Here is a 23,648-nt window from a genome sequence, read left to right as displayed (position 1 = left end):
CAATATTAAAGGACAAACAAGTCCATGTGATATTCCTTTGTCCACTATTCTAATGCAGGTGTTAATCTATTTAAACAAAATTGGATTCTTCTAAAACAGCAAAGAAAGAGGGAAACATTTTAGCACATCTTCCCCACAGAAATGGTTTGGCGCACAGTTGAAATAATTGTGCAAAGTTATCGCCCATTCCTGCTTGATTCCCGCCTGCTGCCATCTTAACTGGACCCATGTTTTTAGCCATCCGAGTCGCCCACCCAATGCAGGCAGGAAGGCTTCTCCAGGACCCACTGGGCCTCTGCTATCTAAGCATCTGCTTTCCCACCCGATTCGCCACAACTTCCCCTGCTGCTGGCGGGTGGCTTCCAGATTCCATGATTTTAACCTGCTGGCCAACTCTCAATCGCAGCTGCTGCTCATTTCGGGTGGGCAGTTAGCTGATGCGATGCAAACGATGCCTGGGAGTTAATATAATCCGGGCCTCAAACTGATGATATCTGCTGGGTTTGTCACTCCGAGTTAAAATCCATTCTAACAAATGGGTTCAACCCATAATTCCACTTGTAGTAATCTTTAGGCTACTGTCAAATACTGCAACATTTTCATTCGTGATAGAATAATCTATGACATTTTTCTTGACAGATAACAATGACATCAAAGTGACCTGTGGAACTGAAGATGTGCAACTGTCGATCTATTTGTGCCCAATTTACTTTGCTGGATACAATGAGAGCAATGTGGCTTTAAACAATCAATTTACTGACTCAAAATGCCAGGGAACAGTTGATGCATCGGTTTCTCCTCCTGTTCTCAGGTTTTCATTTCCTATCAGTGACATTAACTCCACTTCCTGTGGAAACAAACTGTTGGTATGTCAGCCATAGCTACTTGAAGGAATTTCTTATTTAAATCAATTTGATAGTGCATGCTGCTATTTGACACAAATGTATAGAAATTATATATAAAATTATAGCCTATGATAGTAAATAAATAATAATAAAATAAATAAAATTGCAAACTTACGCATTTACCTATTCATATATTCAGTCAATTCCCGAGGTAAGCACTAATTCAATACAGGCAAAAAGTACAGACAGAACAAAAAGAACATAAAACCAAATTATAAATTGGTATATATTTGTTTATATCATGAATGTCCCCCCAAAATTTATGTTGTTTGTGAAACATGTAAAAAGTGATAGTACTGTAAAAGGTGAGCCTGTAGCTTAAATGGTTTACACAGTTGTCTGACCCTCATTCTTCCCTCCCAAGAGCAATGTTACTCACAGTCTTTCTGTTGAGGGCCACAATCCCAACCAATGACTTGCTTAAGGTTTATTTGCAAGAATACTAATACTCAACACAGGTCAGTATCTGTGATTTCCCAAACACTGAGGTTCTTATTTCAATCATATTACCGTGAGCAAGTGTCAAGTAGAGCCCAAGCAGTTCCACACATGGACAGGAAAGTAAATAAAGCCTGAGGACCAACAATTCAAATAGGGTTCTTTTACTTGCTCTGTGGAAGCTATGATAGCACTGCCCTTTCCTAGCATTTCCTATTGCCTTGCTTTTTTTTGCTGGAGTGTAATAAAAACAGAGAGAACGGCACTTCCGGTTGGCAGGTGTGGCTCTGCTAAAAGCTTCATGTAACTACTTAAAAAATCTAAAGGCATGAATGCTGAACACAGACAAAAGATACATAAATCTAAAGCTGTTTGATAGGCTCCACTAGGAGCTAATAAGGGTAGTGGAATTGAAGGAGATAAGCCTGAAATTATGGAATGAACTAAACAAGATATGCGAGTGGGCCTAACAATGACACATTAAATTTATTGCAGACAAGTGCTAACTGCTAGAGACAGGAAATGAGCAACATACATTCTCCATGAATAGTGTTGCAATAGCTATGGATGAAGTAGACTTACTGGTGAAAATGCATAACCAGTGCAGAGTAGCAATCAACAAACCGAATACAAGTCAGAGGAAGTTATGTTCAAACTAGATAGTAATCTGGTCAGACTACACATTAAGTACTGTGTCCATTTCTGGTTGCCAAGAAACAAGGGAGTTATTTCAGCACTGGAGGCAGCACAGAAAGGAGATACAAGGCTTCTCCCTAATGTCAGGGATATCAGTTATGGAGAAAGGCTGGAGAAACTTGGGCTTTCAGCCTGGGATGGAGGCATCTCAGGGGTGATCTTTTAGAGGTAAATGGTAGGAAAAAGGTTAATCTAGAATATTAATTTTAACTTAATCTCAGATAAGGGGACGTGTTCAAACTAGTAAGAGGTAATTTTAGGACTGATAACAGGAAATTCTTCTTCACACAAAGAGTGATCAATACTTGAAATGGACTTCTGGACAGAGTAGTGGAAACAATTTATATATAACAGTGAGAGGAGTGCAGGCTTGTTCTGAATAGCTGAATTAGGATGAACCTTCCTCACACTTAAATATTTTATGGTCTTTTGAACACTGAATCCCAGTTCAATTGCCATCCTCATTTGGGTAACCATCTAGGAGGCTCGGAAATATACGGAGCAGCAAGTTTGCAGAGAATAAACGTCTACAAGTGGCCCCGGGGCCACGTTATGAATATCAGACTATGTTTCAGTCTTGCATATTTTTCAAATATCAATTATTTTACTTCAGTATTTAAATGTATTTTCTTCCACATACAGATCACCAATGCGCAAGGAACGGGTGCTTTTAAAGACTTTTCAAACATCCAGTTTGTCAATGTCAGTGGTATGATAGAAACAAATGACCCTGCAGCAAACATCATAACGTACAACCAGGAACTGATGTATTTATATTCCTGCTCCTACCCTTTGGAGTACTTTATCAATGATACCAGGGTGGATGTGTAAGTGAAGAATTTGCTTCTTATTTGTTTAGCTGAATCCATTTTAACATGGGATTTTAAAAATCTGGAAAGGACTAAACATTTCAGAATTAACATGGTCCTTTCGAAAACATGTGCTTTAAATTATTTTTTGTTGCTTCTTTTACCAATTATATTTATTACTACTTGTGATATTTTCACCTGACATTTTGGCCCCAAGTTTCCTTCAGTATTTTGCTCCTGATTTTTAGGAGCAACTGGTGTAGAACGGAGTATCTTAGAAATCGGAACTCTCGACATTTAGTTTGCTCCAGTTCTAGTCAGTTAGAACAGTTTCACTTTGGAACAGAATTTTTTTTTTCAAAAGGGGGCGTGTCCGGCCACTTACGCCTGTTTTCAAAGTTTCGTCAGTGAAAACTTACTCCAAACTAACTTAGAATGGAGTAAGTGAAGATTTTTGTATGCTCGAAAAAACCTTGTCTACACTTTAGAAAATCAGGCGTAAGTTACAAATTAGGCGTAGGGAATGGTGGGGGGGGGGGAGGGGGGAAGGGAAGTCATTAAATTCTACAATAAATCCTTAGTTATACTTATACAAATATTATACAAATAAATCCAACCTGAATAAAAATTTATAAGCAAAGAAAAGATTAAATAAACCATGTTCCTACCTGTGTGAAATAGCATCAGCCTTCGAGCTGCTGTGCTTCAGGCAGGCCTTTCATGTTGGAGACAGGCAGGGGTGTGGTGTCAGTGTCTCGACGGCAACGGCAGCAAGCTTCGAGCTGAGCTGCAGTGCTTGAGGCAGGCCTTCATTCTCTTCATGGCTGGCCATGAAGAAGCAACACTGGACGGACCCGAGGCCATTCGGCCATGAGATAGCAGCGACGTCAGTGGCTGGCCGGCAGCCGAAGAATCAGCAGTGGACTGATGTGAGGCCATTCGGCCATAGGATATCAGCGGCGTCAGTGGCTGGCCGGCAGCCGAAGAATCAACACCTGACACACACAGCTCTTTATGGTGCTTGAGGCCATTTTTTACTTTTTACACTTTTTACAGAGTGTGTCAGTCTGCAAGGTGGGACATACAGATAACCAGGTTACAATTACGATTAATTTAAAAATGGAAACTATTACTTACACTAACTACTTGACCAAGGTCGTGCCATTTCTTTTTACACTGACTTCCAGATCTCCTGGTATGCACCACTGCGCAGTAATCTTCTGCAACTTGGTTCCAGCGTTTCTTCATTTCTTTAGGTGGCACTTTTATGCGACCTCTGTTGCTGGTATCTAACTCCTGCCATCTCTGCTCAATTACGTTGACTAATATCTCCACTTCCTCATGCAAGAAATTCTTTGTTCTTGGTGGACGTTGATCCATTGCAAAGTTGAATTGGCACTCTTATTTCTCCAAACACACAGTCCTTAATTTGCATGCACCAATGCAGCACCGGTTCTGCAAGTTTAGCAGTGAAAAGCTGAACTCACTGATTTCAGCAGGTGATTTATTCAGCAGTGCTGCTAAAAGCACTCCCTCACACACAGAAATATAAAAAAAAATTAAATTACAAGCCTTTGCAGGGGTCCAAGAAACAAATCTTCACTTTTTCTGCAGTCCTTTTAAAAATGGCCGAGTGCCAATGTTTGTGTGAGACTGCGCATGCGCGCACGCTCCAACGCGCACGCGCAGGGTTGCCGGCACCACGAAGGCTAATTTAAATTGTACCCGCCCCCTGCTACTTAGAAAATCGGCGCGAGTGTTAGGCTCTGCCCCCTGCTGCGAAGAGCGCACCGCGCCAAGCAGACATCGAGCTCCAAGGAGCCCGAGAATATCGGACTTTTTTTTAGGCGCAGTTTTCGGCGCGGAGGTGCGCCGTTTTCGCCGCGGGACAAAACTTGGGGCCATTGAAACAAAACAGTAGATTTTAACCACACCGCCCTTCCCCCCCGACGAGAACAGTGACTGCAGGCGGTTAAGATGGTGAGGATTGCACTACGTTACCCCCTGCTGCTCAGCATAACTTACTTGTGAACAGGGACAGAAAGGATGCCTGCCTCATCAGGCAGGGTCCTACTTTACATTGAAAAGTTTTGTCACAATTATGTCACTTTTACTCGCTAGATTATGATCAGCAGTGGTACCCCCCTCCCGGAGCACTGCACCATATTGCAATAATCAGCACCCCCACTGAGACCAGCTAACTCACCACAGTCTGTGGCATGAGCCTCTTTTCCTGTTTTCTTTTTAGCATCTCAACCCTATGAATGGAGAACATCCCGTTTGATTCAAAAGGTTCAGAAAATTGGAATTTTCGAATTTGACTATTGAGTAATCTATGCAAATCTGAACCATTCATCCAATGTGTAGACTTTTGTCACCATTACAGGGTCCAATGTGATATGTATAGCTAATAGATCGAGTATGATAATAAGAGGATTTTGGTGTAATTTGCTGTTATGATTTCATACTGATTGATTTATGTAATTGCAATTACAGGGCAGGAGTAAGTATAGCCATCAAGGACAATAACGGTACCTTCAGGAGCACCCTCACTCTCCAGCTTTACAGTGTAAGTCATCCGATCATCTATATAGCCAGTAAGGTATCAAAGCTGCAAAATCTCACCAAAAGAATTTAGGAATATGTGACCTCCAAACACTTAGACCTTAGTTTTGATTAATTGATATCACAAATGTATTATAATAAAGATATGTGCAGCAGAATTTGAAGCTATGGAGGAGGATTTTCTGGTTCCTGTGCTTGGGTTTATTAGAACCTGCCGATTTTCTGTCCATTAATTTAAATTCATAGCCAATTGAATGGGTTCCATTATGGAAGAGAACAATTTCAGAAAGCAGAGTAAGGTATCAGTTGAAATGCAGCTCAAGGAAGAGGGGGACCTTGGTAAGGGATGGAACTGTAAAGCGATGGAACATCCACAGGAAAGAGGTAATTGAGGCCAGAGAAAGTGATGTTAACGCATTGGTAAAGAACATCTTAGCAGTCACAGATGTAGGTAGGTGGCGACTGAATAAGGATTAGAGAATAAAAGGAGATGAGTACAGTGGACCAGAAAAAAACTGACCAAATGGGTCTGCATGTACTTGGGGAAAAGATAGAAAAAGGTCGTGCATGGTAGGAGAACAAAATGGGAGGCAGTGTCGGCGACCATTTCCAGAAGAGAGAAGATTATTTAAAGTCTGGTAGATAGCTTGGCATTCAGTAAATGGTCAAACGGAGTTATGAAGAGGAGTCGGATTGTTGCTATTTGGTCTCAGTAAAGTAGAGGTCTCTGCACTATAGATGGCAGGTTCGATGGTAATATCTAGGCTGATAATGAGTGAGAAAGTGGTGGAATTCATATAGCTGATATTGTGGGGGAAAATTTAACCTAAAGAAACAGATGGCTTGGGGGCATGTTGGATGTTAAAAACCTGAATTGCGACCCGAACTCGTCTCCAAACTACCTATTTTTTGTTTTAATGGAGGCGGCAGCCAATCTCCTGCCAAGAGGTGGGTCATCTATTTAAATATTATAATGAGGCTGGAAGCTTAGGCTTTAAGCTCCATTTTGATTTTAACTTTAGTTGGCTGGGTTTTATATACCTCGTGAAACCCACCAGCTAATGCAAGGTAAGAACTGCTGAATCCAGGAGGTAAGTGCCTTTACACTTACCTCCTGAATCCAGCATCCCTATTTAGTCCAATCCCCCAACACCGGCCTCCCCGCCCGCCCCCCCAGGCCTCCAATCCCCAAACACAGGCCTCCCCCGCCCTTCCAGACCACCACACTCTATCACGAGCCACTCCCAGATCCCCAGCACGAGGCCTCCTCGCCCCCTTCGCTCCTCCAACCCAACCATGTGCTCCTCCCGGCCTGCAATCTCTTCACAACCCTCATGCTCCTCCCAGCCCGTAATCTTTAATACATCCTCCCCTCCATCCGCCCCCCCCAGTGCTCCTCCCAGCCCACAATCTTGATATATCCTCCCCCCGCCCCCCCACCGCTCCTCCCAGCCCGCAATCTTTAATACATCCTCCCCTCCGCCCGCCCCCCCCAGTGCTCCTCCCAGCCCACAATCTTGATATATCCTCCCCCCGCCCCCCCACCCCCCCTAGTGCTCCTCTCAGCCCGCAATCTTTAATACATCCTCCCCCCCCCAGTGCTCCACCCATCCCACAATCTTTAATATATCCCCCTCCCCCCAGTGCTCCACCCATCCCACAATCTTTAATACATCCCCCCTCCATTGTGCTCCTCCCTCTCCACAACCTCGAATACAACCCCCCACTCGTGATTCTCCCAGCCGCAATCTTTAATACATCCCCCCCTCCCCCACTGTGCTCCTCCCACTCCGCGATCTCTAATACACCCCCGTGCCCTGCCCCCCAACCCTCAGTCCTTGTTGTGGAGTATTAAAAATATAACACTCGACACAAGGTCCATATATAGAGAAAATAATTGTTTATTTAAACCTGATCGATCAAGGGAGATCTGGTCGCATCAGTACCGTTACTGGATGCAATCCTCACTGGTTTCGTGGAACAGCCTGGGGTGTTACATTTTAAACATTCAAAATGCAGTCAAAATAATGAACCTAGGCGGAGAAGTGTTCCATTGGTTATTTGCCACAAGTCACACCCACCTACTACTAATACATTGCTTAATACAGTTACAATAATTTCATTGGTTAATACAGTTACGACCACTTTGGCTGGGAGGCCCCTGTGGGTTATGTGTTACATTTCTGTGAACTTCGTTCCCAAGCATTAACTCTTAGACTGGTGTCCTTGATAAGTACATCTGGCTATTCTCATTTCAAAGAGGCTTTGTTTTCTGCTATCTCGTGTGACTCGAAAATGGCTGCCTCAGCTTATTATTTTATGAGCTATCTACATTTGTCTTGTATGTGCTCTCAGGAGATGTTATCTCCTCAGAGAATTCTCTGATCTTAGTCCTACCCCCTTGTGAGACCGTTTGTTCTTTGTTTCAGCCTAATTGCTGGAATGTGGGACTCAGCTATTCCTTCATGAACACATTAAGCCTTTCTCTCAGCCTTTCTTGCTTAAGATTTTAATTTTACTAAATTACTTTTCCTCTGATTAATTCTTTTCGCTACTACAATCCCCCATTTGATCAGGTGGTTACTCCAAATACCCACCATGAACAACACTTTTCCTTTCCCTAGCTTGATTCGTTGATCAGGCGATAGGATTGGGACACTCACGACTCATATCAGGTACTCGTGCCATCTTTGTGTTTGATTACCCCCTTTTGGATCTAGCAAAGGCTTTCTGTGTTCTTTGTTAAGGGCCTTGGCCAACGTTTTCACTCTGCGTCTCTTGTATCTGCCTGCACATTCTCCCAGGAGTATCAGTACCATGATCAGCTGCACTATGATTAACACATGGGATATAATTCTGATCCAAGGGTGTATGTTTAGATTCAGTCCGAAATGGTAAAGTCGAGTATACCACGGCGGGTCAGTCGGTTCTTTATCAGTGTCCTTTTGTAGTTTGTCAATTTGTTCCGTTAAGACAACATATTTCCATCGTTGGTCAAACACACTCCTTTCCAGTGCTGTCTGCTCATCCCTCAGCTTAGGGATTGGTTGTCCTTGTGGTTCTCCAAAATCTTTATACCCCACTTTTATCATGTCTACCATCATACCGTCGATGGTCTCTTCCTTTAGCTCCGGGTATATGGTATATTCTTCTACGTTGATCTCGTGTTTAGGCTTCATACAGAAGTCAGGGTGTTCGATGGGGCATGTTATCACCCCTCCCACAGTCAGGCTATTCACCTCTTTTTGGCTGTATCCACAGTCATCTTTTCCCTCCTATAACGACTCTCAACAAAACACAACCTGGTTATTCTTATAACAATCTTATAACAATCTTATAAGTCTTATTCCCATTTTTAATAACATACTGACACAGCTTGTGATATCTCACTCGTGTTTGGTTTCTTACTTCCCCTATGTTTGTAACCTTGTATAGACTTTGTCCTTCAGTAAGTCTATACTGGGGAATGCTTACTATGAACCCTATTATATTCTGGTGGCCAGTGATGCATCTGTTCTCAGGGACCCATGCGTGGCTATTCCTCCGAATCTGACAGGCTTGAATAGGATTTTTGTCCAGCGTCCAAGTTTTAAAAACGTTGTTGGTTGTCCAGTCCAGGACCTCACCGTTCTGTAACTGTTCCAAATTATGTTCCACTGAGACCAGCATCCATGCTCCATACCCCGCACGCACACTGACTGCACTTGCCTTAGCGGTTCGGTCGTTCAGCTGGTTAAAAGTCTTTGCATGGTCTCTTAAAGTGTGGGCTACTTGCAATATCTCTCTTTCGGTACCATCCCCTAATTGGGCCTGTAGCTGGTTGTTATCATCTCTTTCTGACAGCCCCTTTAAGATACGGGTCAAGGTACTGACCTGTTCATTTATGGCCTGAAGGTCTACCGTGTTGACTGTTGTGACCCCAGCCGCATAGCCCACGCGTGCCATTTCTAATATGCCCCTTTTTCTCCTCGTCTTTCGGGTCACCACAAATTTCATGGTGTTAGACTCTGGCCCCTCCAAGGCTCATAATGTCAGATTCTTATATAGTGCAACTGTTCTGGGCCCACAGAAATTGGGGATAGTTATATCCGTCAGGTTTAAAAATACTGTAATTACCCACTGTCACACCCCGAAGTGGATTCTGTCTTTTGTTCGTTGGATTACTAGCCCTCCTGGAGCCCCCCACCCCCGTCATATCGGGGCATTCCAGGAGTTCCGGTGAGGTAATAGTAACGAGGGCTCTGGTAATTGGTGGTGGGTCTACCTCGGGGAACAACCTCCCAGCATCACTCACCACTGATCCCATTTGTGCATTTGGAGGGCGAGCACAACTTTTGCTTGTCCTGACCTGGCTAAGGTACTCCTGAGAATTCAGTGGCCTGTGGTGCGCACCTGATCCACACCACTTCCTTCTGGGCACATTGTTTTTGTATCCCCTCCCACCCCCAGTCTACCTGACATAGCGTGGTCTAATTTACCCAAATAGTTAACTCTGTACCACCCCATGTCCATGGGTTTTTCAAGCCCTTTGTCCACTGTTCTAGGTACAGTATTCCGACGCTGCACTTTAAGTTTATTGTTGTTTCAACCGTCAGCTTTCAGGTCTCACACCCAACGTCATGCGAATCCAGGTAATACACGACTTGCTGTTCCTCAGTCGGTTGTTCCCGTGTTAGTGACCTGATAGCTTCTCCCAAGCTCGTGAGGATTAAGGCATCTGTCAGAATCTTGGCAACAGGCCACATTCTTTTTCTGTTGAGAGATTACAGCCTGGCATCCCAAGGGTTAAATTCTTATCATTTCTATTTCAACCGGATTGTTTGCACCATTTCTCCAATTGTTTGCACGGGATGGCGGGACTGACCTATCAAGAAAGATTGGATCAACTGGGCTTGTATTCACTGGAGTTCAGAAGAATGAGAGGGGACCTCATAGAAACGTTTAAAATTCTGACGGGTTTAGACAGGTTAGATGCAGAAAGAATGTTCCCAATGTTGGGGAAGTCCAGAACCAGGGGTCACAGTCTGAGGATAAGGGGTAAGCCATTTAGGACCGAGATGAGGAGAAACTTCTTCACCCAGAGAGTGGTGAACCTGTGGAATTCTCTACCACAGAAAGTAGTTGAGGCCAATTCACTAAATATATTCAAAAGGGAGTTAGATGAAGTCCTTACTACTCGGGGGATCAAGGGTTATGGCGAGAAAGCAGGAAGGGGGTACTGAAGTTTCATGTTCAGCCATGAACTCATTGAATGGCGGTGCAGGCTAGAAGGGCTGAATGGCCTGCTCCTGCACCTATTTTCTATGTTTCTATGTTTCTATGTTTCTCCGGGCATGTGCCCTTTTCCAGATCCATTTTATTATGGCCAGTACCCCTAATATTGCAAATATAAATCCTAATCCTCTAAAAAGTCCATATTCACGCAAGCGCACGTATCTCCACTAATAATTACCAAACAGTACCTTCGTCCTCGGCAGTGGCCCCGTGAAATCTATCTGTATACAGAACGGGGTCAGCACCTTTCCATCCTTCCTCCATACTGAATCTGTACCTAGTATTCCTCCCTTTCTTTTCCATTCTATCTTTTCTCTATCACTTACATCTGTATGCAACTTTACTATGTTTATAGTTGTTTTCTCCGGCTGTCATGTTTGATGGCCTCGCCTCCTGAGGTGACAAATCCCCGTCTTCCCCAAATGGCATTTCTAGATTGTTTCCAAACTTTTTAGTTTTATTTTTTTTTAAAGAGATCAGATTTAACATTTTATTTTAAATGTATCTCAGTATTTTGTTGTGCCTTTTCTTAACCAGTGGTACTTGAAACCTTCACAACAAAATTAACTCTTCGCTGTTCTCATCCTAATTTCTGCACCCCTATTGTAGTATTTGTATTTATTTATTTATGCTTATAGTTTCTAAGTGATTCACAGATCACAGAATGCAAAGTGCTTGTTTTATAATTATGTGCCTAACTTCTGTTTTAGAAGCTGAACATTAAAAACTCAAATTCAAGTAGGAATAGCATAAGTAGAAAAGCTTTTGCTCTGTAACGTCAAGATATACTTTGTGATACAGTACCTCATAAATTACATCTTTTTAAGCTTCAGCTTCTGACATAGTAGCTGAGGTAGAGTTGCACAGATGTGTATTTTTATTAAACCCAATATTTTCCAATACACCCAAAATGTTTATCAATGAGAATCACCTGAAATATCTCAAAATCCCAATTCAAATATTGTACTGCCAATCTTTTATTAAAATTTTTTTTTACTGAGCTAGAAGCTTTCACGTCATTTAACATAAAATTTTACACAAAGGAAAACAGGGGCGTAGCTTCCCCAGCCCGCAGCTTTGAGAGACCCACGCAGGCTTTTTTAAAGCCATTACAATCTCCCTTCTCCGTTCTTTATCTCATTCTTAGACTAAATTTGTTGTCTTTCAACCCAATGTAATTAATGATTACGTATTTTCTTTTGACAAGTAAGTGAGCGTGTCGGAATTTTAAAAAAAACAAACGGGACCACGCATTTTTTATCTTTTGTTAAACAAACCTATCCTTTGTGCATCAAAATAAATCTGCACCTGCGTTTCTAACTTAAAATGTAATTCAATTCTAGGTTCACACTTTCTTAAAACTTCCCACATCTAGGGCAACACTACAAAGGGTTAAAAATGATCACCTCTCTGTCTGAAAAAGTGGGTGGAGCTAAAACAAACAGACAGCTACCCCATTTTTTAAACAGGCTTTCAGACAAATGAAAAATTCATTAATTCCCACCTCAAATATTCCGCAGTCAAGAACCACACAAGCACGTTTCATTTAAAGACAGACATTCACACCAGTTTTTCATTCAACAAAGTTTATTAATTCTATGGTGTGGCCAGCTCTGTTTTTGGATCCCATCCATCACTTAACATAGTCACTTTCAGTTTTTTTATGGTCGTCTGAAAAATATCTACTAAGGGAGCAGTCCGGCCCCCAGTCCAGCATATCTTTATACCCCAGACTCAATTTTGGTACGTCTACTCTTATATCGGTTTCACTGTATTCTCAAATACTGACTATCCCCCTACTTGGTTTCACTTAAACCTGGCGCCTATGGTCTCACTGAATTTTTATCAATTTAAACTGTATTCTTACATACTGATTGTCCCTCTAATCGGTTTCCCCTAACCCTAGAGCCTGCAATCCCATCAATACTCTTATTGATTTATCTGTATTCTAAGATACTTATTGTCCCTTTACCCGGTTCCCCTTTGGACCTAGAGGCAATAATCACATCGATACCTTATGATAGTGTCTATAGTGACTTCCTAATTCTCCCAAATCTTTTACACCATAACAGACCTTTCACAGATTCAGGTACCCGGGGCATCAGACATGTCTCGTAACAGCTCACATCGGATTATGAGTGGTAGTTTAAATATACTCACTCGTGATGGATCCGTATACACTCGACTGTCAACTTCCCGGAAGCACCCTACTCACAGTGGCAAAATATTGTGAAGTACTAAAAATATAACACTCGACACAAGGTCTGTATATAGAGGAAATAATTGTTTATTTAAACCTGATCGATCAAGGGAGGTCTGGTCGCATCAGTACCGTTACTGGATGCAATCCTCACCGGTCTCATGGAATAGCCTGGGCTGTTACATTTGATACATTCAAAATACAGTCAAAATAATGAAACTGGCAGGGAAGTGTTCCATTGGTTATTTGCCACAAGTCCCCGCCCACCTACTACTAATACATTGGTTAATACAGTTACAGTAATTTCATTGGTTAATATAATTACGGCCACTTCGGCTGGGAGGCCCCTGTGGGTTACGTGTTACATTTCTGTGAATTTCATTCCCAAGCATTAACTCTTAGACTGGTGTCCTTGATAAGTACATCTGGCTATTCTCATTTCAAAGAGGCTTTGTTTTCTGCTATCTTGTGTGACTCAAAAATGGCTGCCTCAGCTTATTATTTTATGAGCTGTCATCTGAGATGTCATCTCCTCAGAGAATTCTCTAACAGTCCTAGCCCCTTGTGAGAGCCTTTGTTCTTTGTTTCAGCCTAATTGCTGGAAGGTGGGACTCAGCTATTCCTCCATGAACACATTAAGCCTTTCTCTCAGCCTTTCTTGCTTAAGATTTTAACTTTACTAAATTACTTTTCCCCTGATTAATTATTTTCGCTACTACAATCCCCATGTGATCCCTCTCTCTTCTCTGTGGCCAAGAGCCGCAGGCGTACCCGCCCAGAGCCAGCCTGCCTCTCCCGAGTTTCCCGACCACTTTGGAGCCCCCCCACCCCCCTCTATCTTCCCTTAATGAAATGACTGATTTTAACCCCCAGTGCCCGTTTGGAACAGGGCGTATGATTGATTAAAATAAAGGCAGCATCCTCCCCTCTGGGGTGGCAGTGCACTCATGCTGGCCGCCAGTTTAACTGGCATGTTTCAGACAGTGTGTGAGACCCTTTCTTGATGTGTGAGGCCTGCCCTGAAGGCAAGGGAGGGCTTCATAATATGCAAAAGTTAGGGTTCTATGACTTAAATAGGACCTTGACATGATTTAATGTGCAGTCGCATGAACCACAATCAGTTCAGTGCTTGTTAGAGAAAGCTGGTGGCAGGCAGGAGTAGCCGCAGAAGAGGGCAGAGAAGGTGGGCTTTTCACAACGTTCACATTTTTTGAAGATTTCCTTGTGGCTGGGCCTCCTCTGCCCCGGGCTTCCTCTGACAATGATCACCCCCGCATGTCTCCCCCACAGATTACCTGACTGTTCACGCAAGTTCCCGCCAACAAAAATGATACTCCCGCCCGCCGGCTAATTATCAATTCCTGCTGGGATCGGGTGGGAGATTCGCCTGAAAAACAGAAATGAGGCCCCGGAGTTAAAATGGCCCGGACCTCATTCTAGCAGGAGCAGGTGAGCTTGATACTCGCCCTGGTGGCTCCCACGCCGAACTTGCACCCCGAGTTAAAATCAGGGCTTGAGAGACAGCAAAAGGTCAGATGTGGTGGATTCAAGAGGAACAAGAAGGCTGGAAACAGAAGAAAGAGATTAAAAAAAGGGAGCTTTCTGCACAAAGAAGACAGGAGATGAAAGAAAAGCAAGAATCCTGCATAATGTTAGTGAGGTGAGGGCAGTGATGAAGCCAGGACAGATCATTTGAAGGCAAAAAGGCAAAAAACAAATGAGATGGTGAAAACCCAGTAAATAGGCATCCAGATAGGAGTGGGTTTAGAAAAGGAAACGGGGTCAGATAAAAGTGAAAGCAAGCCAGGGCATGGCTTGTGAAATCATGAATGCTGTTAGATTTTTAGATTTAGGATTACAATAGTGGCTGAACAATCAGATTACTGTACAAATATATTACAGCTATCATGTCAAAAGTGTGATAAAACTGCATTCTTTTCAGGACGCAACATACAAAAATCCCTTGATCATCCCAGAAACTGGACTCATCTTGAAAACCAAGATTTATGTAGAAGTAAAAGCTGTCAATTTAACCACCAAGTAAGATTTGTTCTTCTTGTTTAGCCTGAAAAGATTCAGAGATTCGTTTTATAATCTCCTTTGCCATCTCAGTTTTGCCTTACCTCACTTGTGTATTTTAAATTAAGATTTGCATAATAAATATGATTAGATGGCAAAGGAGATCTGTAAATGACCATAGTCCATATTGCCCTAAACCAAATGGACCTCTGTTAGCTAAATATGGCTCAGGTGCTGGAGCTGCTTATTTCAGAACGAATTGTATACTTTCAGTATTAGTGATTTTTCCAGTTTTGATTCACTAGTTCTCAAATTACACCGTGTAGTTAATTTCTGCTTTAAGAATAAAACATGAGCCCAAGTATTAGTGGGACTTAACCTATAATTTGTAAACAGTCCATACTAACTCACATGTGGCATTTCACAGGCTAATGATCTGTTGTGAAACAAAAGTTTTGACTATTATAATAACTTGGAGGGCAAGGCTACTTCCTTAAAAGTATAAATAAAGCACCATAATATCCATTCTAATAGGACTCAAAATGCAGTACAAAATTTGGTTTCCTAGTTAATCCTGAAAGTAATATTTCTCACAACAACACAATGAATAAAGTAAATTGCTATGTTTGTATTTGTCTAAATGTGTGCACATTGTGCAGTGTAGCTAATTGAGATGAGAAACTAAATGACATTGGGAGTCATTTTGTCTTTGGGCCATATTGATTCAGCCGCCTGTTATAGATCTCTCCCAATTTTGATTTCCTTGGGCGGGAGAACATAGAGACCCCAGAGGAGCACATACAAATAATTCAATGTTTGACTCTGGCAAGCCTCTTCCATTTCATCAAATGTGGAACTGGCCGCCGACTGTACTGCTCATGCTCCGACCAGTTCTCACCTAAAATGGCAATTGGGGTTCTATTTACATCATAGGACCTCTATTTCCATAATAAAAGTAGGCTCCATTCAAAATGGAGCCGGCCACATCATCAGTGTTGACAGGATGGTAAGGAAACCAGCCCCATTTTAACACCAGGCAAAGTTAGTCAAAATTGACCCCCTAGACACTATTAAGAAAGTAAAATTCACAGGGCAATTTAAAAGAAGGCAAACAGAAAGTCGAAGAAATACATAACCTGCTCTTTGTGAAAATTCTCATGCTTGCTTCATATTTATCATAACTGATCTTCTACAGGTTCAATGTCCTTCTTGATCGCTGCTATACTTCAACCTCACAATATCACTTAAATTCTTCCCAAACTTATGATCTCTTCATTGGGTGAGTATTCAAAATCTAAAAGCTTATATTATCTTTCCGTCCAATTTAATTTCTTCCCATCGGTTTAAGAAAGGAATTGACGAGAATTTTTTTCTCTCTTGTATGAAATTAGAAATGAGACAAGGTAATTCAGCCCATGTAGAGGAGCTGCTCCAAATATTTCCATCTCCTTCCTATCTTAACCCCAAGCCCAAAAAATGGCGGAGCATTATTTACCTAAAATAGGCACCACTGATTCTCCTACCCTTTCCTTAGGAGAGAACGTTCTAATTTAAGTACTGATGAAGCAAACGATCAGTAAGTAATTACAGTATGCAGTGGCACCCAAGTTTATCTTCCAGTGATGGGGTAGACACAATCATGTATTTAGTTATTTATTTCCCCCTCCTGATGTTGTTATTTTGGGGAGGAAAGGGGAGAAACACAATGCTGTTGTCTCTTCAAGATTCCCTTGTGGCATCCATAGGTCAGTTTTCCAATAATTGTAATCATTATTTAAAAATTGGAGACCAAACAAAACCAACCAAGCCAAGTCAGAAAAGATCTATCTTTGGGACCTCTGCTTCGCAAGAGAAGCTCCTACATTCTGATGAATTTGACCGGCAACATTGGAACATGGACTGCTCTTCCTATTGAAGGAAAGGTTATCGCAGGATGAAGTCTTCAAGTTATTTCATCTTTCACTACACCACAGGGGCATCCGCCATATCACCTATATCAGCAAGTGACAAGAGCTATGTTTGCAAGGGGCAATGCCTTTGTCATTTTTCCTGTGTAAAGGAACCACTGGTTTGATAAGATACAGAGCTTTCGTCAGGTGGCAGGGTACCCTCGTGTGTAGCGCATTGTAGATGTGACCCACATGAGCATAGAGCTCCGAAAAACAACCCCAAGTCTACATGAACATGCACTCAACTAAGGTTTTCGTGGTATGTGTTGTCAACATCCATTATTCAAGATGTGTCATTGATGGCTTTCGTTGTACAAAAGCCCATGTTATCTACATTTTTGGAAGGAAAGGGAACAGAGGCTTGATGGCTTTTAGGAAACTAGGCCTCTGCAACTATCACCATCATCATAGGCGGTCCCTCGAAACAAGGATGACTTGCTTCCACGCCAAAAAAGGATAAGTTCACAGGTGTTTCAATGAAGGACCTAAAATTCCAGGTCCTGAACTACATCCTGAAGGATGGAAGGTGCCTGTGTGTGGATTTTTTTAACGGGTGGTGGCCGTTGCACACCAGCGACCTCATGGGCTTGACAGAGCTGGGTCTTGGTCCAGTGGCAATGATTAACCAAGATGACTGGAGACCAGCTCTGCTGCATGAACCTAGTGCACACACATATCGCATTGTGGGCTGGCCCGTCCTGCCCCTAGGCCCCTGGCCCCAAACTCATGCCTTCCCTGGGCCCCAATCACATCCCTCCACAATCTCTCGCCACTCCTTCGCCCCGACCTCGCCGCTCCTGCTGTATCTGCCCACGCTCCAATCACCGACCTGGACCTTGATGACATCCCTCTTCACTGCTGTCGCCCTCCTGCACCAACTCCCGCTATACCTTGCAGTGGAATGCCTCCATGCAGCAACCATAGCTGCTGACTGACTGCACTGGGAAACATTCAAACAACAGAGAACTGCCTCAAGCTAAAGCTGTTCGTCAGTCACCACCTTCACCTGCTAGAAAAGTGCGCCTCCAACTATGGCATAATGAAAGTATGTGCAAAAGAGCAATAGGTGTGCGCAATGTTTGAAATGGTGCCTCCCACTAAATTCCCAAAGTGGATTTCTGTAATGCTTAATGGGCTTCATAAGAAGTATGTGCAAAGCCTTCTTATTTTCACCATTCTCCTGATGATGATGCCCAGGTTGTATGACAACTGAGAAACCTGCACATAGAGTGGATTATAGTGAGCAAAGCTCTGTGCAGTAGTAGGTCTCACTGCCCCGTCCATACCACCCGCTGGTGAGGAGCGCCTTAACAAGATGACTAATAGGCATGGATGCAGCATGTGGCGAGGAGCCAGAATGAAAGTTCTCAGACTGAACCCAGTTATGGCCAAAGTGACTGGGCTGTACCACAGCACTGGGTAGATAACAGGCGATAGCCCTGCCACACAGCTGTAGACCAGATAGTAAGTCCAGTTATTGGCCGGAACCCTCCGAGATTGAGGGTTAATCTCCCCAAATCAAATTTTACTCCCAGATCTGGAAGTGGTGGCAGGATCCAGTTACCCTTTACCTGATGGGGGCAGAAATTTCCCTGCCACGGAGATGCAGGTTCGCCCCCACCCCCACCCCCAACCCCATCCCGCTCCCCCACAACCCAATTCCTGCTAGTCCTAGCTAAGCAGGTAGGGGGAGCCTATTTTCTCACTCATGCATGGAAAGTCATCCATGGCCCTCATTCAATTCTCCTGTTACCAGCAAATTGATATCTTACTTGCAGCCAGATCTAAGGCACCTAGCTGACAACATTGACTCTGTCCGCACCCTCTCTCTATGCAGCTTCCACCTGTGCTTTTAGCAGAGAGTGTCCTTTAGCCCCAAATAGGGCCACTCTCCATTGGTCCACTTTCTGCTTCAGGATCCCAAATGTTCATATTGAAAGGAAGCATGCCTCCACTGTGCCATTGTGAACAACTAGTCCATGTTTCAGCCACCCCCACAACTTCACTTTAGATAGTGAGCTGCGGTTATTTAAAACATGCTTCCTTACCTAATGTTATATTCCTTAGCTAAGTTCTCTGGGTAAGCCTTTTATGTGCTAGAACACTATTCAAATGAGGAGGAGAAACTCCCATCACAAAATGAGGCATGATTTCCTTCTGAGCTGCCAGTACAGAAGGGCCAGCTCAAACCCATTTTTGCAGGACTCACACGATCAGAGTTTGATTGTTGAAATTTTAGCTAACATCATTTATTTGAACTTAATAGATGCAATAAAGAACAACAAACCAACATAGTGTCCAACGGGCAGGATCAGTTTGCGAGGTTCTACTTTGAGGCATTCCGCTTCACCGAGCACCGAAACCTGACGGTGTCTACCTTCTATCTGCACTGTATTACACGTCTCTGTGCACAGGCTGCTTGCGCAGACTTTAACGTAAGTGCAAAACATATTTATTTTGATTTTTTTTTTTAAATAGTAGAATAGGACCCAAAATCACAGGGTTCCTGCTCTACTGGCCGAAGTACAATGGAGCGGGACTTTTGGCTGTCTGCAACCAAAGATATGGGCCACGTCACAAACTGCACGGGCAGGATTATTTACATAATCTGGGCAGATGCCCCACACCTGTACGGACAAAATTAGTTTTTTTATATATAAATGTAGACTTGTAGTATATTAATAACGGAAGAATAAAGGAGTAGAGATTTTAAAGCAGGTGGTGCACTCTAGACTGATTACGGTCAGCTGCTCTTTTACACTTTTAGTTACAGAAAACTTTACTTGTGCCACTTTTTCTTTTTGCTTCACCTTTAGCAATGCAACAGGAAAAAAAGAGACCTGCCAGTCATACTTACTACTCCAGTACCAGAGACGGTGTCTAATTATTCAGTAATTAGCTCCAATAAAATCAGGACCAAGAATGATAATGGTATGTCTGCTTTCATTCGATGTTTATTAATATACACAACAATTTATATTTATACAGCATCTTTAATGTAATAAAATGTCCCAAGGCCCTTCACAGGAGCATTGTAAAAAATAAATTTGACACCAAGCCATTGAAGATTTTTTATTCATTCCTGGGATGTGGGTGACGCTAGCAAGGCCAGCATTTATGGTTTTCTGGACCAATATGTCGAGGAATCAACTAGAGGGCTGGCCATCCTAGACTGGGTGATGTGTAATGAGAAAGGACTAATTAGCAATCTTGTTGTGCGAGGCCCCTTGGAGAAGAGTAACCATAATATGGTAGAATTCTTTAGTAAGATGGAGAGTGACACAGTTAATTCAGAGAATAGGGTCCTGAACTTAAGGAAAGGTAACTTCGATGGTATGAGACGTGAATTGGCTAGAATAGACTGGCAAATGATACTTAAAGGGTTGACGGTGGATAGGCAATGGCAAACATTTAAAGATCACATGGATGAACTTCAACAATTGTATATCCCTATCTGGAGTAAAAATAAAACAGGGAAGGTGGCTTAACTGTGGCTAACAAGGGAAATTAAGAATAGTGTTAAATCCAAGGAAGAGGCATATAAATTGGCCAGAAAAAGCAGCAAACCTGAGGACTGGGAGAAATTTAGAATTCAGCAGAGGAGGACAAAGGGTTTAATTAGGAGGGGGGAAAGAGAGTATGAGAGGAAGCTTGCAGGGAACATAAAAACTGACTGAAAAAGTTTCTATAGATATGTGAAGAGAAAAAGATTAGTGAAGGCAAACGTAGGTCCCTTGCAGTTGGATTCAGGTGAATTTATAATGGGGGACAAACAAATGGCAGACTAGTTGAACAAATACTTTGGTTCTGCCTTCATGAAGGAAGACACAAATAACCTTCCGGAAGTACAGGGGACCGAGGGTCTAGTGAGAAGGAGGAACTGTAGGATATCCTTATTAGGCGGGAAATTGTGTTAGGGAAATTGATGGGATTGAAGGCCGATAAATCCCCAGGGCCTGATAGTCTGCATCCCAGAGTACTTAAGGAAGTGGCCCTCGAAATAGTGGATACATTGGTGATTATTTTCCAACAGTCTATCGACTCTGGATCAGTTCCTACGGACTAGAAGGTAGCTAATGTAACAGCACATTTTAAAAAAAGGAGGGTGAGAGAAGACAGGTAATTATAGACCGGTTAGAGTGACATCAGTAGTGTGGAAACTGTTGGAATCAATTATTAAAGATGAAATGACGGCGCATTTGGAAAGCAGTGACAAGATCGGTCCAAATCAACATGGATTTATGAAAGGGAAATCATGCTTAACAAATCTTCTGGAATTTTTTGAGGATGTAACTAGTAGAGTGGACAAGGGAGAACCAGTGGATGTGGTGTATTTGGACTTTCAAAAGACTTTTGACAAGGTCCCACACACGAGATTGGTGTTCAAAATTAAAGCAAATGGTATTGGGGATAATGTACTGACGTGGATAGAGAACGGGTTGACAGACAGGAAGCAGAGAGTCGGGATAAACGGGTCCTTTTCAGAATGACAGGCAGTGACTAGTGGGGGTGCCGCAGGGCTCAGTGCTGGGACCCCAGCTATTTACAATATACATTAATGATTTGGATGAAGGAATTGAGTGTAATATCTCCAAGTTTGCAGATGACACTAAACTGGGTGGCGGTGTGAGCTGTGAGGAGGACGCTAAGAGGCTGCAGGGTGACTTGGACAGGTTAGGTGAGTGGGAAAATGCATGGCAGATGCAGTATAATGTGGATAAATGTGAGGTTATTCACTTTGGGGGCAAAAACACGAAGGCAGAATATTATCTGAATGGCGGCAGATTAGAAAAAGGGGAGGTGCAACGAGACCTGGGTGTCATGGTACATCAGTCATTGAAAGTTGGCATGCAGGTACAGCAGGCAGTGAAGAAAGCAAATGGTATGTTGGCCTTCATAGCGGGGGGTTTTGAGTATAGGAGCAGGGAGGTCTTACTGCAGTTGTACAGTGCCTTGGTGAGGCTTCAGCTGGAATATTGTGTTCAGTTTTGTTCTTCTAATCTGAGGAAGGATGTTCTTGCTATTGAGGGAGTGCAGCGAAGGTTCACCAGACTGATTCCTGGTATGGCTGGACTGACATATGAGGAGAGGCTGGATCAACTACGCCTTTATACATTGGAGTTTAGAAGGATGAGAGGGGATCTCATAGAAACATATAAAATTCTGACGGGACTGGACAGGTTAGATGCAAGAAGAATGTTCCTGATGTTGGGGAAGTCCAGAACCAGGGGACACAGTCTAAGGATAAGGTGTAAGCCATTTAGGACTGAGATGAGGAGAAACTTCTTCACTTAGAGAGTTGTTAACCTGTGGAATTCCCTACTGCAGAGAGTCGTTGATGCCAGTTCATTGGATATATTCAAGAGGGAGTTAGATATGGCCCTTACGGCTAAAGGGATCAAGGGGTATGGAGAGAAAGCAGGAAAAGGGTACTGAGGTGAATGATCAGCCATGATCTTATTGAATGGTGGTGCAGGCTCGAAGTGCCAAATGGCCTACTTCTGCACATATTTTCTCTGTCTCTATTGCCAATCCCTAATTGCCCTTGAGAAGGTGGTGGTGAGCTGCCTTCTTAAACCACTGCAGTCCTTGTGGTGAAGGTTACTCCCACAGGGCTGTTAGGGAGGGAGTTCCAGGATGTTGACCCAGTGATAATCCCTATTATTAGTCTCTAAATCATTTGTTTCTCAAGCAATCAGAGTGGATTTCATTCCTAGCATAAACAAATGGTTTGAAGCAATACTGATTTAAAACCGAGATGAGATATGAGGTAGGAAGCTCAATTCATGATCAATATGACACGAAGATTGCAAACAGACTTGGTTAGCCTTAGACAGTTGCTGCCTGAAAGGGTGGTGGAAGCAGATTCACTCGTAACATTCAAAGGAGATTTGAACAAATGCTTGAAGGGAAAGAGCAGGGGAATGTGATTAATTGGATAGCTTTACCAAAGAGCTGGCATGGGTACGATGGGCCAACTGGCTTTCTTTTGTGCGGTATCATTTTATGAGAGACATTGAATCAGTGGAAAGCGAACGGAATTTGTGGCGTTGTCTTCCCAATATTGGAGGTAATTTCTACTCATCCAGTGCTGGATGTCAGACAAGCAGTTTGATATTAAAGAGATGGTGGAGGAGAGGTAGAGCTGGGTATCATCAGCGTACATGTGAAAACTCACAATGTGTCACCAGATAATGATGCCGAGGGGCCGCATGTTGATGAGAAACAGGAGGGGGCCAAGGATAGATCCTTGGGGGACACCAGAGGTGACGGTGTGGGATCAGGAAGAGAAGCCATTGCAGGTGATTCTATGGTTGTGGCTGGAAAGATAGGAACAAAACCAGGGAAGTGCAGTCCCATGGAGCTGGACGATTGGAAAAGAATTGTCAAAAGCTGCAGACAGGTCCAGAAGAACAAGAAGGGATACCTTTGTCTCAGTCAATTAGCATGCTATTTATGACCATGGGTTCAGTTCTGTGGTGGGGCGGAAGTCTGATTGGAGGGATTCAAACAAGGAGTTCTGGGAAAGATCGGCACAGATTTAGGAGGCGAAAACTCATTCAAGAATTTGGAGAGGAAAGGGAGGTTGGAAATGGGGTGATCGTTTGCAAGGACAGAGGGGTTGAGAGTTGGTTTTTTGAGGAGTTTATGATGATGACGGCAGATTTGAAGGAAAGGGGAATAATAATGAGGAGTGAGAACCATTAACAATATCCGCTAACATGGGAGCCAGGAAGGGAAGTTGCGTTGTCAGCAATTTAGTCGGAATAGGGTCAAGAGAGCAGGAGGTCGA

The 23,648-nt window shown here is 43.0% G+C and overlaps 1 protein-coding gene across 1 annotated transcript in view; it reads left to right on the top strand.

Moving 5' to 3' along the window:
• The first annotated feature begins 620 nt into the window (after positions 1-620).
• LOC139275545 (zona pellucida-like domain-containing protein 1) overlaps positions 621-23,648 on the top strand; it is a 29,980-nt gene continuing 6,952 nt past the window's right edge. Inside the window, exons 1-7 of the mRNA XM_070892713.1 lie at positions 621-866; positions 2,682-2,866; positions 5,345-5,417; positions 14,830-14,927; positions 16,102-16,185; positions 19,122-19,290; positions 19,672-19,786. Of these exons, the coding sequence (XP_070748814.1) occupies positions 621-866; positions 2,682-2,866; positions 5,345-5,417; positions 14,830-14,927; positions 16,102-16,185; positions 19,122-19,290; positions 19,672-19,786 (970 nt within the window). The remainder of the gene's footprint in view (positions 867-2,681; positions 2,867-5,344; positions 5,418-14,829; positions 14,928-16,101; positions 16,186-19,121; positions 19,291-19,671; positions 19,787-23,648) is intronic.

The sequence above is a fragment of the Pristiophorus japonicus genome, chromosome 11, assembly GCF_044704955.1.
Source record: "Pristiophorus japonicus isolate sPriJap1 chromosome 11, sPriJap1.hap1, whole genome shotgun sequence".
NCBI lineage: Eukaryota > Metazoa > Chordata > Chondrichthyes > Pristiophoridae > Pristiophorus > Pristiophorus japonicus.
Note: the sequence above shows the minus strand (reverse complement) of the source record. Positions and strands in the feature narration are given on the sequence as shown.